This window comes from Pseudopipra pipra, chromosome 5, assembly GCF_036250125.1.
Source record: "Pseudopipra pipra isolate bDixPip1 chromosome 5, bDixPip1.hap1, whole genome shotgun sequence".
Classification (NCBI taxonomy): Eukaryota; Metazoa; Chordata; class Aves; order Passeriformes; family Pipridae; genus Pseudopipra; species Pseudopipra pipra.
Genome location: NC_087553.1, coordinates 61627054 through 61641614, shown reverse-complemented (window position 1 = coordinate 61641614; position 14561 = coordinate 61627054). Strand labels below are relative to the sequence as shown.

General features: G+C 39.4%; 1 protein-coding gene across 1 annotated transcript in view; it reads left to right on the top strand.

Annotated features, from left to right (window-relative positions):
• Positions 1-596: 596 nt before the first annotated feature.
• PRKAR2B (protein kinase cAMP-dependent type II regulatory subunit beta) overlaps positions 597-14561 on the top strand; it is an 85855-nt gene continuing 71890 nt past the window's right edge. Inside the window, exon 1 of the mRNA XM_064656322.1 lies at positions 597-1145. Coding sequence (XP_064512392.1) covers positions 824-1145 — 322 coding nt within the window. The 5' untranslated portion in view covers positions 597-823. The remainder of the gene's footprint in view (positions 1146-14561) is intronic.

The following is a 14561-nucleotide window of genomic DNA, read 5'->3' as shown; positions in this document are numbered from 1 at the left end:
CTTTCCCCCCTTTTTTCTAACAATTGTTTCTTTCTCCAGCTAAATTTTTCATGGACTTTAGACAACCACCTGACAAACAGGATGCGTTTGCTAGCACATCACCCCTCTCACCCTCCACATCATTCATATGCATAGATGTGCTGTCTATTTATATTCGTCTATATTATGTGGAGAACAGCTTTAAGGTGGTGCATGGCTGTGAAAAAGCAGAGCAGGAACCAGCTATGAAACGCTACATGCACTGCGGTCCTTCCCTGAGCGGGGACACGTCCGCTCACCAGGAATCCCTGGATGCCTGGACCTCCCCGCAGGGAGAAGGCGCCCAAAGCCCGGGAGCCCCGGGGTGCCGGGAGGCCGCGGTGCCCGGCGGGGCGGGCGGCGGGAGGTCATCCCGGGGGTGCGGAGATGCCGGCGGCCGCCCTGCCCTGCCCTCCCTGCCGCCGGTCGGGGCCGCGGGCCCGGCTCCCCGCGGCGGCGCGGGCGGGGCGCGGCGGCCGCAGTCCCCGGCGGGAGGTTGTCATGGTTTCCCGGGTCACATGTGCGCGAGGTTCCCCCGGCGCGGGGGGAGGAGGCGCCGCCGCCGCCGAGGCTGCGAGAGCCGCTGCCCCCCGCGGGTCCGCCCCCCGCCCGCTCCCACCTGCGCCGCCGCCACCCGCCCCTTCCCGCTGCCCACGGGCGATCCGCCGGGCGCGCCTCGTCCCCGGGCCGCCGACCCCCGGCCCCGGGCTCTCCCTCCCTCCTCCTCTTCCTCCTCCTTCTCCTCTCCCCTTCCCCTCTCCCTCCCCCTTCCCGGCCGGGCTGCGCCCCCCCGGCCGGCCCCGGCATGAGCATCTCCATCCCGGCGGGGCTGACGGAGCTGCTGCAGGGCTTCACGGTGGAGGTGCTGCGGAGCCAGCCCGGGGACCTGCTGGAGTTCGCCCTCCAGTACTTCGGGCGCCTCAAGGAGGAGGCGGCGGCGGCCAAGGCGGCAGCGGAGAAGGAGCCGAGCGGTCGCAAGGCGGTCACCGGCCATGACAGGGGCAGCCAGCGCCGGGCTCCCCCCGACGCCCGCGGGGTCAACTTCGCCGAGGAGCCCATGCAGACCGACTCCGAGAGCGGCGAGGACGAGCAGCCTCCGCCGCCGCCGCCGCCGCAGCAGTTCCCGGGTAAGGCTCCCCCGCCTCGCCGGGCGGGTGGGAGGGCGGGAGGCTCCTGCAGCCCCCGGGCTCAGGTGAGCGGCCGGGCAGGGAAGAGGGTCCCGGCCATGGGCCGCTCGCTGTGCCAGGAGCGGCCCCCGGGCAGCCCCAGCCCCGGCGGCCGTGCGGGGGTGGGCTCGGTGAGCGGGCACGGGCAGCGGCGGCACCGCGGGCACCTCCCGCCCGCGCTGACGCCAAACGGCGGAGCCCGCGGGAGATTTCCCGTATCCCGCGGCAAACTTTAACCTCCCGGGTTTCCCCCTGTTGTTCGGCGGTGCTGGATGCTGGGCACACAGGTATCACCAGCTCTATCTCTTGTAGTGCATGAGCCTGTGATAGCCCTGACAAAGATCTCTGTATTTCCTTTTCGTAAGAGCAGAAGAGAGCAAATCTCCGTTCTGTAATTAGTGCAGCAGTAACTCTGCCTTAGAAAACACCTCTCATGGTCATGTTACTGTTTCAACGCGCTTGATTAAGCATTTTACGTAGGCGTACTTATATGTGTTTTAAAAAGTAGAGCACAATTTAAAACACAATTTCTTCCTGAAAGCCAAGATGAAATATTCTGCATGTAGAAGGGCCTGTGGAGCAAGCGTGGTTGTGACAGCATAAAACATGTGCAGTATCTTTGTGTTTGAGGGTAACACCTCTCTGCACCTTATCTTTGTGTGGCTGACAGGCTTTATTTAGAGACCATGTCGATCCATCGGCTGCTGTGGGTTATGGGACGGGTGGTAGCTGCCTCTGAAGGGTGTGTAATGCTTCATCTTTTTGTCACGAGCAGGCTGACTGAAGGGTCAGTCAGTACCGCTAGATGCTGAGAAGCCAGTCAATGAGGGAAGAGGCGGTGTCCAAGTTATCTTTTATCTTTTTTTTTTTTTTTTAGAATAGCTTGAAATTGAAGTGTATCTCATCAAAGCATTCGTCCCTCCGGGTCATGCTGGAGGTAGATTTACTTAGCAGAGTACAGAAGTAAGATGTTTGCTAGTTGCATATCAGTGCAGTTTTTAAAAAGATATCTTCTGTGCATTTTACCAGGAAATGTAGATAGACAAATAGATGTTTAAGGACTGGGTAAGTTTTCAAAATGCTTCATGTTACACCTTAAGATAGTCACCATTCTTTTCATCTGTTATTGCAGCTCTGCCATGTGTATTTAATGAGAATTTGAATCTGTCAATCAGGTTCTGCAGATTTATGTGGTAATTTTAAACTCTAATGCTGATTACGTGAGATTAGCAAAAATCTGAAAATTTGCTGTCTTTGAAAACTGAAACGGTGATAATGGGGAAGAACAAAATTATCTTAATTCACTAACACAGGACCTGGGTTTCAAACGTTAATTATGATTACACAGACTTGCTGGTAAATGGAGAACTGGAATGTTGTATGGAGGGAAGTGCATAAATGTAGCTTGATTTATTAGCATGTATGTGTTACATATGTAAAACTTTACAGGGTGCTTTAAGAAGCTTGCTAACAAATACCTGTAATCACGATTCTCTTAACAGTCTTTTTGTTGTGATTGTGAAGAGGGAAAGCCATTATTGTCAATATTCTTATTAAGGGACATGTTAGAATCTCTTAGTTTAACTAGTTTGTTTACTTATTTGACAAAAACCCTTTAAAAGGTCACATTTTTAATATATTTTGAAAGTTAAATTGTATTATGGCCTGTAATTTGTCAATTTCATTAATTATTGATTAAAGTAACAAAAAATGAAAATATTTGTGAAACCATATGGAAGGTTAATAATAAGTAAATTATAGGAAATGATTACTAATGATGTGCTTGTGTATGTGAGTATTGTGCAGAAGTGTGTATTTTAAATTCAGATTTTATGTCTTCCCTAATATATTCTTCTAAGGTAACATAGCAATGCATTCAGTAAGCCTTTTGTTAATAACTGAAGGCATAAAGGCTTGTACTCAAATAATTTTTAATGTGTTTAAATACCAATTTTAAAGCATATTTCTTTTAAGCTTTTGCTCTCTGTTTCTCTAAGTAACAATTCTTGAACTTAAGTTTGGGGGATGTTTTTTTCTTTTGCCTTTATGAATAATCAAACTGCTTCTGTACAGCCAATTTGTCCTGTTTGCATACTGCTTTCTTAGGAGAGGACAACAAATTGGAAAAGTTGATGAGCAAACGTAAAATGAAAACCTTTGGGAAGGAGGTCAGACCTGGTGGTGGTATCTTTTCTTTGCTAAAGCAGTACACTTGAAATGTCAGACTGAGAGTATTCCTTAATTAATTCAAACAGAACATTTTTGAGAGCTCATTGTAAATGCTGTTGTCTCCAACCTTTTTTTTCCTCATCAAATGTTTCTAAATACCTAAAAGCCCTGCAGTTGAACTCTTTGTCAGTATTAGTTTTGTCCTTGAAATGTATTGTGGAAGTTACATCAGCATTATCCTGTTTCAGAAATGATGAGCTGAGGCATAAGCTGTGTGAAAAAGAAAAAAAAGCTGTACTTGGGATTAAGAGTCATATGTGAACTTTGAATTAAACTCTGTTCAGGTCTCTGCTGCATCCTTTACATCGGTTACAGACAATCACATAAAGGTAGAAGCAGTTACCTTGTCTGGAGGGAGAGCTTTGTTGTATTGATGTCATAATTTGGAATTGGCACCTGGAGTTAAGGTGACCTCTGAAATTAGATTCTTTAGGTTCAGAGCATTTAGATTATCCCCTTTGGAACACACTGTTTAATTTGGGAATGTTTTTAGGTCTCTAGTTGATTTGTTGGTTGGTTTTTAAAAAATATATATTTAATTGTCCTATGTGGATGTATTAGCATTAATCAGTGACAACTAATTCCTACTAATACTAGTAGCAATTACTGTATTGAATAGGACAGACATATACATAAAAATGAGCCCCTTTTTAGAAAATTCATCTACCTTTTTGCAGGTTTGAAGTGCATATTAAGATTTTGTGTCTGCAAAATTTGAAAATGCTCAGTAAAACATTTGTTCTTTTACAATGACTATACTTTTGACATTACCACTTATATGTTGATTTGAGACTTATTCTGATGAGTAATAACCCATGACATTTGTAGCAGCTGTTTTAAAGTATTTGCCATAGCTAAAAATTTGTATTTCATCTTGCCTTAATATGAATTAGTAGAGGAGTTTTTAGAGGTAACAGTGCTGTTCTTTAAACTCAAAAATTGCCGTGCTTTATGTACCATTTGGCATCACGTAGCTTATGTTTATTTTTATTTTGTTTTGTTTTACTTTGGTTTGTTTTGGTGTCTTTTCTGAGATAGTGATGTATTTTAACAGGAAAATACTACAGTTGTCCCTCTCCTCCCCCGTGTGCTTCTGTTGGTGTGTTGGTTGCTTTGAATTGCTTCTTTGAAAACTTGAGCTAGGAAATGCAAGTATGTATCTTGGTTTAACCCACTGTTTGTGCCTAAATGATATGAAATCACTGCTTAGGTAAAACATATTCTAGCTTACAATACCCATTTTAAAGGTGTGTCTTTATTTTAGTTCCTTTATTCAGTTAGAATTGCTTTACCTATGTACTGTTCATAGAAATTTTGAAATAATAAGTAAATTGTAGCAACCAGGGCATCAAAGAAGACTGCACACAACCACATTCATGCCAGCTTTGTGATGATAAATGGTACTTCACCGGTGCAGTTAAGCTAATTTACAGTTTTCTTCCTGAAATTAAAGAAAATCAGAAAGCTCTGATTAGTTTGTAACTTTCCTGTGGGTCTGTAATGTGTAGATAATGGGTAGATTAGAGCAGTGGAAGGGATAAATAAGAGCAAGGGGAAGATATAAATATATCTATAGGTTGTAGAAGGATATCATTAAATCTGGGACCATATAGAAAAATGTGAATTTCTTAAAAATGTGTATATTCAAATTAAAATCTGGGCTATGATGAGTGGTGGCTGAAAGCATTACTATTTATTATGCACTTAGCCAAATTTAGAAATGAAGTTCTAATAATTTCTACAGTCACTCTTTTGATATACAAAAAGACATAAAGCATTATTTGTATGGTTATAAGGACAAACCTAATTGGACCCAGGTTGGAGCAGCCTTACTATGGATGCAGTTTAGGAGAGGCAAGTTTCCAACCACAGGCAAGTCCCTTGCGAGTGTGTGAGCACAGCATTGTTGGTGCACTCCTTGGCAAGGCTTTGGGCTGTATCTCCTTGCACTTTTCCAGACTATGCCTGCTGTCAGCCAGAGCATAACGTGTGTAAAGAGACCATTCAGGATGAGTGTTTGGGAAGAAGATAGCTTCTGGAAGGGCAAAGAATTCCAGGTGCATGAGTGGGTATCTTGCTGGTGCAGTGGACCCTGGTGGTCAGGTGTTGGCTTCTTGCTGCTCTTCAGTAATGGACAGAGTCACAAAAACACAAAGCTTTCAATGCTTGTTGTAAATTCTCAGAATAATGCAGCTTTTTTAAATAAAGGTTTCCAGTAATTTTGACAGGACCAAACTAAAATATTTTCTTTCTGCTAACAGTTATTTTAGAAAGTAAACCTGAGCAAGTTGGCAGTTGTTTGTGTTTTTTTTAATCCCTTAATCTGATGCAGTGTTTTTTTCAGATTGAGAGATTTGTAGTCCAAAAATTTAGTTTGACAAAATTATAAGCAACTAGAAATGTGAACTTGCAATACATAACATTTAGTAGTTTTTGTAGTAAGGACTATGTTTCCCTCTCAGATGTGCATATATTTGTGATTGTAGATGAAAAGCATATTTTGCTAATAACTTTTTTTTAAAAAGTATATTTGTATTAATAGTTTAGTTGAAATGATAGCAGCCTCCACTCAAAAGTATTTGTGCATACCTGCTCAAAACAAAGCATGCATAAGTGAAGGTGTCTCTGATCTCTAATGCTTTGTTAAAGTTTGTGTATAGAAGAGAAGCAGGAGAAAATTCCAAAGACCTAAGGACAGAAAAGTAGTAGAACGATACCAAAAATATTTGAATTTTTCTCCAGCTTCTTTTTCTGTAAAGAAACAACTTGAAACTGATTTTGGCTGACTGTTCAGCTTGGAAAAAGCATTAATTCAGTAAGCATAGGAAGACAGAAAATTTTTTGGCATGGGTTTGTAATGGTTGCATTATGAATTATAAGGTATAAACAGTGTCAGTACTAACATTTGCACACCAACACTCGGTTTCTTGCATGTATCATGTCTGTTTTAAAGGAAAACTGGCTTACTCAGGAATGCTCTGGGAGTATTGTGTCACTTGCTGACTTTGGTTCAGTTTCCCAAAGAAGCCTTGCATTCTTTGTTCCCTGTGTTTACTCCTGTTTATGCATTTACATGAATGGAAAAGCAATTATTTTTTTCCCCTGCTTAGTGAACAGAATAAAGGTACATCTCTGGACATTAAGAAACTGCCTGTTTTTAGAATGTACTCCTACAACGTAATGGCCTAGTGTTTGTAACCTGAACAGAGGTACTTCATGCATCTGTCTGGAAGTTAAGCTTGGTTAAATGCGTATAGAACTTGGGGTTTATCTGAAATCTGTTACACAAAAATATTTCATTATGTTTGCTAGTTCTATTCATCATCTATCCCTCATCTGAGGGAAATCTACCTGAAATAGTCAAATCTCTGCAGACTAACTGGCCTTAGCTGCTCCTGTAAATCTGGAACATATGGTTTGGAAATCACACATTTAGGTCACAAGGTACAGATTAGTCAAGGTACGGGCTGCTACTCTGCTTCTGGCATTCCAATATCAAAGATGACCTCTAGATTGGGGAATTTCATTTGTTGGAATAGTTATGAAAGAAACAAGAGGGCAAGGTGGAAGGAGGACATAGAATAGGACTCAGTGTGTGGTAAGGAAAGTGCAAAGGTAAAAACAAGAGGAAGGAGAGGCAGAAGTGAAGTAAGAGGAGAAAGGTAAAAGAATAGACAGCACATGTGACTGAGAGAACACATTAAATTCTCTGCTCTTGTTTTCTCTACCCTGCTTTCCTCATGTAGAAGAGATACCAAATTTATGTCCTGAATTTTCTATTGAAATTCTGTTTGGCTTACACATGTATTTCAGAAGAACATAAATGCAGACTTAAGTAAAAGTAGTGGTCAGTGAATTGTACAGATGTGAAGTTGGTCATTTGATGCTGAGAGATATTTTAAATATTTTGATGTGGTTATCTGTGCTATTACTATGTCTGGAGCCTTGTAACACTTGTATTCTAGCAAAAGTTTCAACTTAAGTTTTTCATGAGAATCCAGGCTGTATTCAACCATTTTCTGTTTCAAAAGATAACGGTGGTGGTCATCATCAAGAAAGCTGATAGACACGTCAGCGCAGCTGCAGTCGTCGTAGAGAGTTAACATGGTTTTAGTGCTGATGGGAAAATTAAATATTGAACAGTGCATAACAAACATGGTGAAATGTCCCTTTCTTTAATGCTTAGTACAAATTACAATGGTTATTCATCAACTGTTATTTTAATGGAAATGCTTTAAAGTCGCGCTGTAGAGAAACTATTCCCACTCCAGGTTTGAGCTCCTATTATGAGCTGCGAGTGTAATTATACAGAAGTTCTGTGCTTTAAAAAGGTAAGTGATTTTTAAAAAGTGAATTGAAGGAGAGAGAGGAGTTTGAGAAAAGGAGCCATTTAAAATGGCTCAGTGTTCTCTGCTGCTGGAATAGGTCTTGACATACATGAAGAAGAAGAAGAGGTGATCTTACTAGGGTTGATACATTTATCACATGGTCTTTTTTATGTTGTATGTTGGTATATTGATGTGGATGCATAAAAGATGAGGTCCATTTATATATATGTGAGAGTTACTACATAACCCTGTTAAAAGAAATATATTCATCTGTAAATAGGTATTACCATACACATCCATCAAGTATGGTATTGTTTGAAAGCAGTCTTATGAAAATTCTAAAGGAAATGTATACTTTTTTCCCCCTTTTCTTTGGGACATTGGGTGATGATACAGATAACTCTGGATAGCTTTATAGAGAGTTTTTATGCTGAAAACCTTTCAGGGAACTCTTTCTAACCCTTTCATGTGCTGATTAGGAATGACAGATAACCTGTTTACTGCCTAGAACTGAACAAGATGTTCTTACTGTGAATTTTGATCCTGACAAGTAATTACAAACTTGGTTGTTTTATTTATTTATTTATTTATTATTTAATCTTTATTGAATGTGGTTTTTTGGTCTGTAGATCAGTTTTCATTCATAGTACTAAACAAAAGTTGTTGAAAAGGATGAAATTTGGATTTTTGTCCCTTTGTTTTCTCTTCATTTTTTACTTTTCTGATTGTCTGGTATTATATTTTTCCTTGAAGAAAATCATCATGTTTGTCAATTTGGGTTTTCATTTAAATATTTGAAGAGCTCTGTTTCAAGTTTTTGTGCATTTGGTTATAAAAATAGCAGAAGTACTCAAACAGAATTTCTATTTGCAGTCTCTAGGCAGTGTAATACATGAATCCAGATTTAAATTGATGCAGCAAGTAACCCAGGAGACATACAGTTTTGGGGTTACATTAAAAAGATGATATTAATCATATGTCCAGTGCCTTATTCATCATTTTAAATGATGCCTTGTCACACGAAAACGTGGGAGATGTGAAACGAAGGGGGTTAGAGACAGGCAACGATGTCTGAAGTGCTTGGGAGTGAAATGCAGGTTGTAGGCACAAGGCATCCACAGAGTGAACTGAACAACCATATGTCAATTTGCCATCTTTTCCATAAAAGGCATCCTTTTAGCATTGTTGCTTAGAAAAGTAATTTGTGGACCACAGATAAAATGAGAAAATTATAAGGAATGGAACAATAAAAAAAATGGAAGGTAGAGTGGTAAAAAACATGCTGTAACAACAGAAAGTGTTTTTCACTTGTGTCTTTGACTCTTAAATTGCTCTGCTTAATGATATTAAGAAAAAAATCATCTGAGTAAGAATTTGAAGCTGAGAGCTTGAGCAGGTAAAGGCTCATGATGAGAACAGCTTTCTTCCACAGACTGTTCCAGTTACATGACTAAAGTGGTTTTTGTAAAGCTGGGCTAAAAGGACCAATTAGTAAATATTATGAGGACTTTCATAATGGAGGGACTAGAAAATTGCTGTATAAAATAGATTTTGAAGGGAAGAGAAGTAACATGATCTTTCCTGCTCAGTCATTCCAGATACCGTCCTGCTTGTGTAAAGATTTTTTTAACAGCATCAGCCCCTTCTGAATCCCTGTGATGTGTTCTTATAAATAGGGATAGTATTTTCATGTTGTAACTTTTTAGCAGACATGTCTATTGTAAAACATACCAGACAAGAAGAAAAGAAGTCCTTGCCCAACACTGGAAAGAAAACATTCCTTGGAAAGCCTCAGTGTAGACTATAAATAAGATGTACAGAATTCTCAGTGTTGGGATGAATACAAGCTGGAACCAAGTGTAAGCATCCAGACTTGCTAGCCTGAGAGCATAGACTGAAAGGCTTGGTGTGTTTTCTCATTCTGATTTTAATGATAATTTGTAAAAAAACAAAACCAAAATCCATTTCTATGAGTTAGAAGGCATTTGTAAGTGTTGCAGGGTATGGATTAACTTGAACTCATGTTGTCCATGGTAGTAGCATTGTTGTGGCCTTTTTTTGGATGACCTCACAAATGAGTGTGTATTGTCACTGCACTGATCTGGTCCTAATTTGTTTCACATTACTTTTACCGCTGAACTTGTTCCCTTTTAGATCCTCTTTCTGAAGCTGTAACACTTTTCATTGATGCTTAACTCCATCATTGAGCCAGAAATTGCCTTTGCTAACAAATGCAGACTAGTATTAGTCTGAAATAGGTGTTGATCAAGAAATTTTGCTATTTAAGGTTTTGGAAATGAATGTCTAAAAGCTGGTAAGTATGTTTAAATACTCGTCCTATATTAACAGTGGTTAATATGACAAAAACTTTGTCTAATGGAGGGCTGGAATCGTCCTGAGATTTCTTGTTCTATTCCAAAACAATATTTGTCATACTCATCACACTTGCAGTCAGAAATAGTTAAGATGTGTGCTATAGACATATGTTTAAATTTTCTTAAGGCTTCAAATACAATGTTTTCTACCATTGTAATAAAACCATTTTTTCATCATGAATCAGTTTTGAAAAATGTATGTTCTCAATAACTGATACTATTAAACATTAGAGGGATAGGTTTAATTTTTTTCCCCCCAGTCATGCCTCATCTCTGCTGAAACTGAGGAGTTAGGATCCGGTAGCTTTGTCGATCTGTTTCCTCATGAGTCGCTTTAGTACTGGACCCAGTCATCATTTTGGCTTTAGTTCTAGTTTTGGGGCTTTTATTTTCCTGTTTTGAGTGCATAGTGTTTTTTCTTTCCAGCCATTTCGTTCAATACCTTTGAGTAATGTTCAGGCATCTTTCTCTAAAAGACGTCTTTTAGCTGATAATTTATCTCTCTCTATTGGTTTTTAATAGGTACTCTAAACATGAGAAACTTCGGTATACCTTTCACCACTACAATATTGAAGCATCTGTGAGGTAGTTTAAATATAAAGTTAACAGCCTGCCTTCCTTCCTGTTGCTTCAGCCTACAGGAAATATTATTTAATGGCTAATGCACATATAAAAAATTGTTTGAAAGAAGATAGATGGTTATTTATTCTTAGATACTACTAAATTCACTTCTTGTTAAAAATTTATCTGCAGTATTTTTCTGCACATCTCCCTTGCTAATCCATCAGTTTTGCCCTTCTACTGGAATGTAGCTGCTGCTGGCAATAGACGTGGGAGTAGAGGTAGATTCATTTCCATTATCCACCTTGCAAAAAGAAGTAATTTGCTCTTCTGGTTTTGCCTTCTTAGAATCAGAAATAAAATGGAATTGATTTATGTGTGCCCTAGTTTGCTGTCTATCTGGAATATATTGTCATATGAACATGGCTTGTCTGTAATTATTTCAGGTTATGGCCTCAAAAAAAATTGAAAAAAGAGGAGGAACGATGTAATGCATTCTTTAAGTCCATCTTTCAAATTATTGCATTAGCACAGATGCCAGGTTTGGCAGGTATAAGGAGACTGAGAAGTCTTGGGATCTTAGGAAATCTAATCAAAGAACAGTTGGAGCTTTTGAGAGAAGGATGTATTTTCCATGCAGATGTGTAGGTGTTTGTCCTCTTCTCAGACTTTGTTTTTGGGGAGTTTTGGGAGTTTCTCAACAAGAACTTCTGTAAATATTGCGAGAAAGAACTGAGTTTGATGCTACTGCCAAAGTTGGATGTCATTGATCCATTTCCAGCAACGAGAGTTTTCCTGGGGAAGTTATATGGAGCACTAAAGTACAGCAATGAGTGGCAACTTCTTCCATCTCAACGTCTTTTTTTTTTTTTTTTTTTGATGAAGGATCTTTCTCATGCACTGAATGAAAAGAAAACCAAACCAACAACAAAAGAAAAGAAAGGTAGTAAGAGAGAGTAAAAGACAGTAGCAGCATTTCTGTTTTTCACCTTTTGTTGCTGTTAAGAGGGTATCAGGTGTTTTGTTTTCCTTCTTTTGCTTTTTTTTTTTTCAATGTATGAAATTAAGGAGGTTCTTTATCCAGAAGCTCAAGCAGGGACTAAGATCCATTTCTCTTGTTTTGAGATAAAGTATTATTTGCAATTCTGTTTGACAGTAATAGAAGATGAATCACAGAAATGTGTGTGATCACGCTTCTCAGTTGAAAGGAGGCAGGTTGATATTTACAATTCTAGCATGACATTCACTGTCTTTATAGCTGTAACACCAAATAACGTAAGACCATCTGGGAGGGAGCTGATGTACAGTGCATGTATAGGCCTTTCAGAAGAGGAGACAAGTACTCTTGGATCCAGGTCATTGTAGTGATCTTGTACCTCATTGGGTGCTTTCTGAAATATGCTTTTTCATGTTAGAAAAATGTCTAACTCTTGAAGAATTCTGCCATTATAGCATCTGAATCCTTGACAGAATCGAAACAAAGCATGCCAATGAGCTTCAAAGAGAAATGTCCTTAAATCCTACAGGTTAAGGACCCTAATAGTACTTCTTCCCAGTAAAGCAGTCCATTTGTTACCTTTTCTGGCTCAGAGGTGACAGACCCAAGGTTCCTTTTTTGGGAGCTGGTCTGTGGTCCCACCCCTCAGGAGGTAACTGTCCCAGTGGGCACTGCTAGAGGCCCCTACTTGTAAGGTCACAACCATGGCATCATTTCACTGTCATGGGGAAATTCAACCATTGAGCAAAACTATTTTTGTTCTTTTAATGAGACTAAAGTTTTCTGTGCTTTCTAAGATGTGTTTAACTTCTGAGGAAGAAGTTTCTTGAAGCTGTGGTCTGTAAGTTGCAATCTGTCTCACCTTCAGTATTTATTGCAAGGTCCTCTTCAGTGATTATTTTTTTTTAAAGTTTTGATGTTTTATTTGCTGAAGCCGTTACACAGTTGCTTCTGAAGAACTAATAAAGCTGACTACACAGCCCTGAACATACAAACTGGCACCTGCCTTTATGGTTTCTTTAAATCATACTGTTAAAATCATAGTCTGAAGTTAATATAGCTCTCTGGTTGGCTGGTACAGGTTCACTTCAGCTGGGGTAAAAACAACCTAATCCATGTTTGGTGGCCTGAAAGAGCCAGTTGGTGTATGGCACGGAGTGTGTAAAATACCCTTGCAATGTTTAGTCTTCAGGAAGAAGCAGATTACTAAAGGTGCACCACAGTGTTTAGGTAGGGGCAGCACCTGAGCCTGGTCAGAGCCACCTGGAACTGATGTTGGGAGTGTCTGGTACTGATCACCTGGCAGGACATGTGAGGCAGGCCAAGACTGAATTTAGGTGACCTTTCCTTCATGGTAGATACTAGGTTATCAGCTGCTAGTTTTCACAAATTAGTGGAAAAGTTCTTTCCTTGAGGGCTTTCCTCATTGTTAAATTCAGATAAAAATTGTTCAGCAAGTTCAGTTGGTTTCTGTTTTTTTGGTGGTGGTAGTTTTTTGTTTGTTTGTGGGTTTTTGCTTGTTTGGTTTTGGTTTTTTTTAAAGAAATTGATATATCACTTGCAAAATGAAATTAGCTTTTCTCGTTTTCAGTGTTTGAATGGTTTGCACTGAAACCAATTTAAAATTCACAGGCCAGATTCAGTGGAAGCACACTCTTTCTTCCTAAGTATTAAGAATAGAAACATAATTGCTGTGCCACTTGGGGCAGTTACCTGACTGACTGTCACTCAGAAAGTAACAGGAGCCTGGTTATTGCTGAAAAGTATTAATTTGATTTTTTGTTTTCATCTGGAAAATGTACAAAAGTCGGAATATAAACATGTGTGCTGTTTCAAAAATGTAAAGGCAGAGCCAATAAGATTTACACATTAATTCCGGAAACCCTACTTTATATTTACTTCTGGCTAAAAACTGACATTGTTTGACTTATTTTCAGCATTCCAAGACAAAACAGTTTATAGAGCTGTAGAACTACCCTCTTTTTTTAGTCAAAGGGATGAACTCAGCTTTCGTCTTGGTGTTTGAGTTTTTAATGGAGTACATTTCAGATAGTAAAGTTTGTTTTTTCTGTAAAACTAGCTTTTCCTGCACAAACTGTATATTAGAGATTCAACAATTGCAATGTTTTCTAAGGATAACTTCTCTTCTTGTGGTTATTGTTTGACGTGGTATTCTGTGTTACTAGAGTGAGGATCAAATTCATATAACTGACTGTACTTAAGGAAGTGGGAAGAAGGTTCAGGTTTTGTAGTTTGTAAGTGGAAAGTTAACACAAATTCCAGTGAGACTGTGAGATGAAACAAAACTCTTACCTTTTTGTGTTTGTATTGAAAGTTTAATCATAGTTCTCAGTTTAAAAAAAATTATTTTTGGTGATCAGTAGTTTTGATATCTAAGATAATATGTATTACTATTATTTGACTGCTGTTTTCTATCAGTCAAATCCTACATATTTTATGGAAGTGGTTTGATTTCTAAGAACTTCTTGGTTTAAAAGCAAAGAGGAGAATTTTGCACTGGAGCTGTGAAGCAAATGAAAGAGGCATGTTAATCAAAATTATTGGCATGTCTGTAAAACTGGATGGTGTTCATCTGTAATACTTCTAGAAATTCCAAGGTCACGATACAGGAACACCTATGGGGCTTATGAAACTATACGCTTTAGGAAAGACATACATGTCTATTTTTTACAGACTGACCTGATGAAGCTCTTGTAGTCTGTCAAATTACCGATAAAAACATTTTTAAATGAGTGTATGTAGTGCAGTATAGTAACTGAGGGTAACTTTTCCCATATCCTAGCAGTGATAAAAGACACTTAAAAATCGTGGGGGGAAAAAATTGTATTTTAATACTCTGTGGATCTGCATGAAATTAACAAGACAA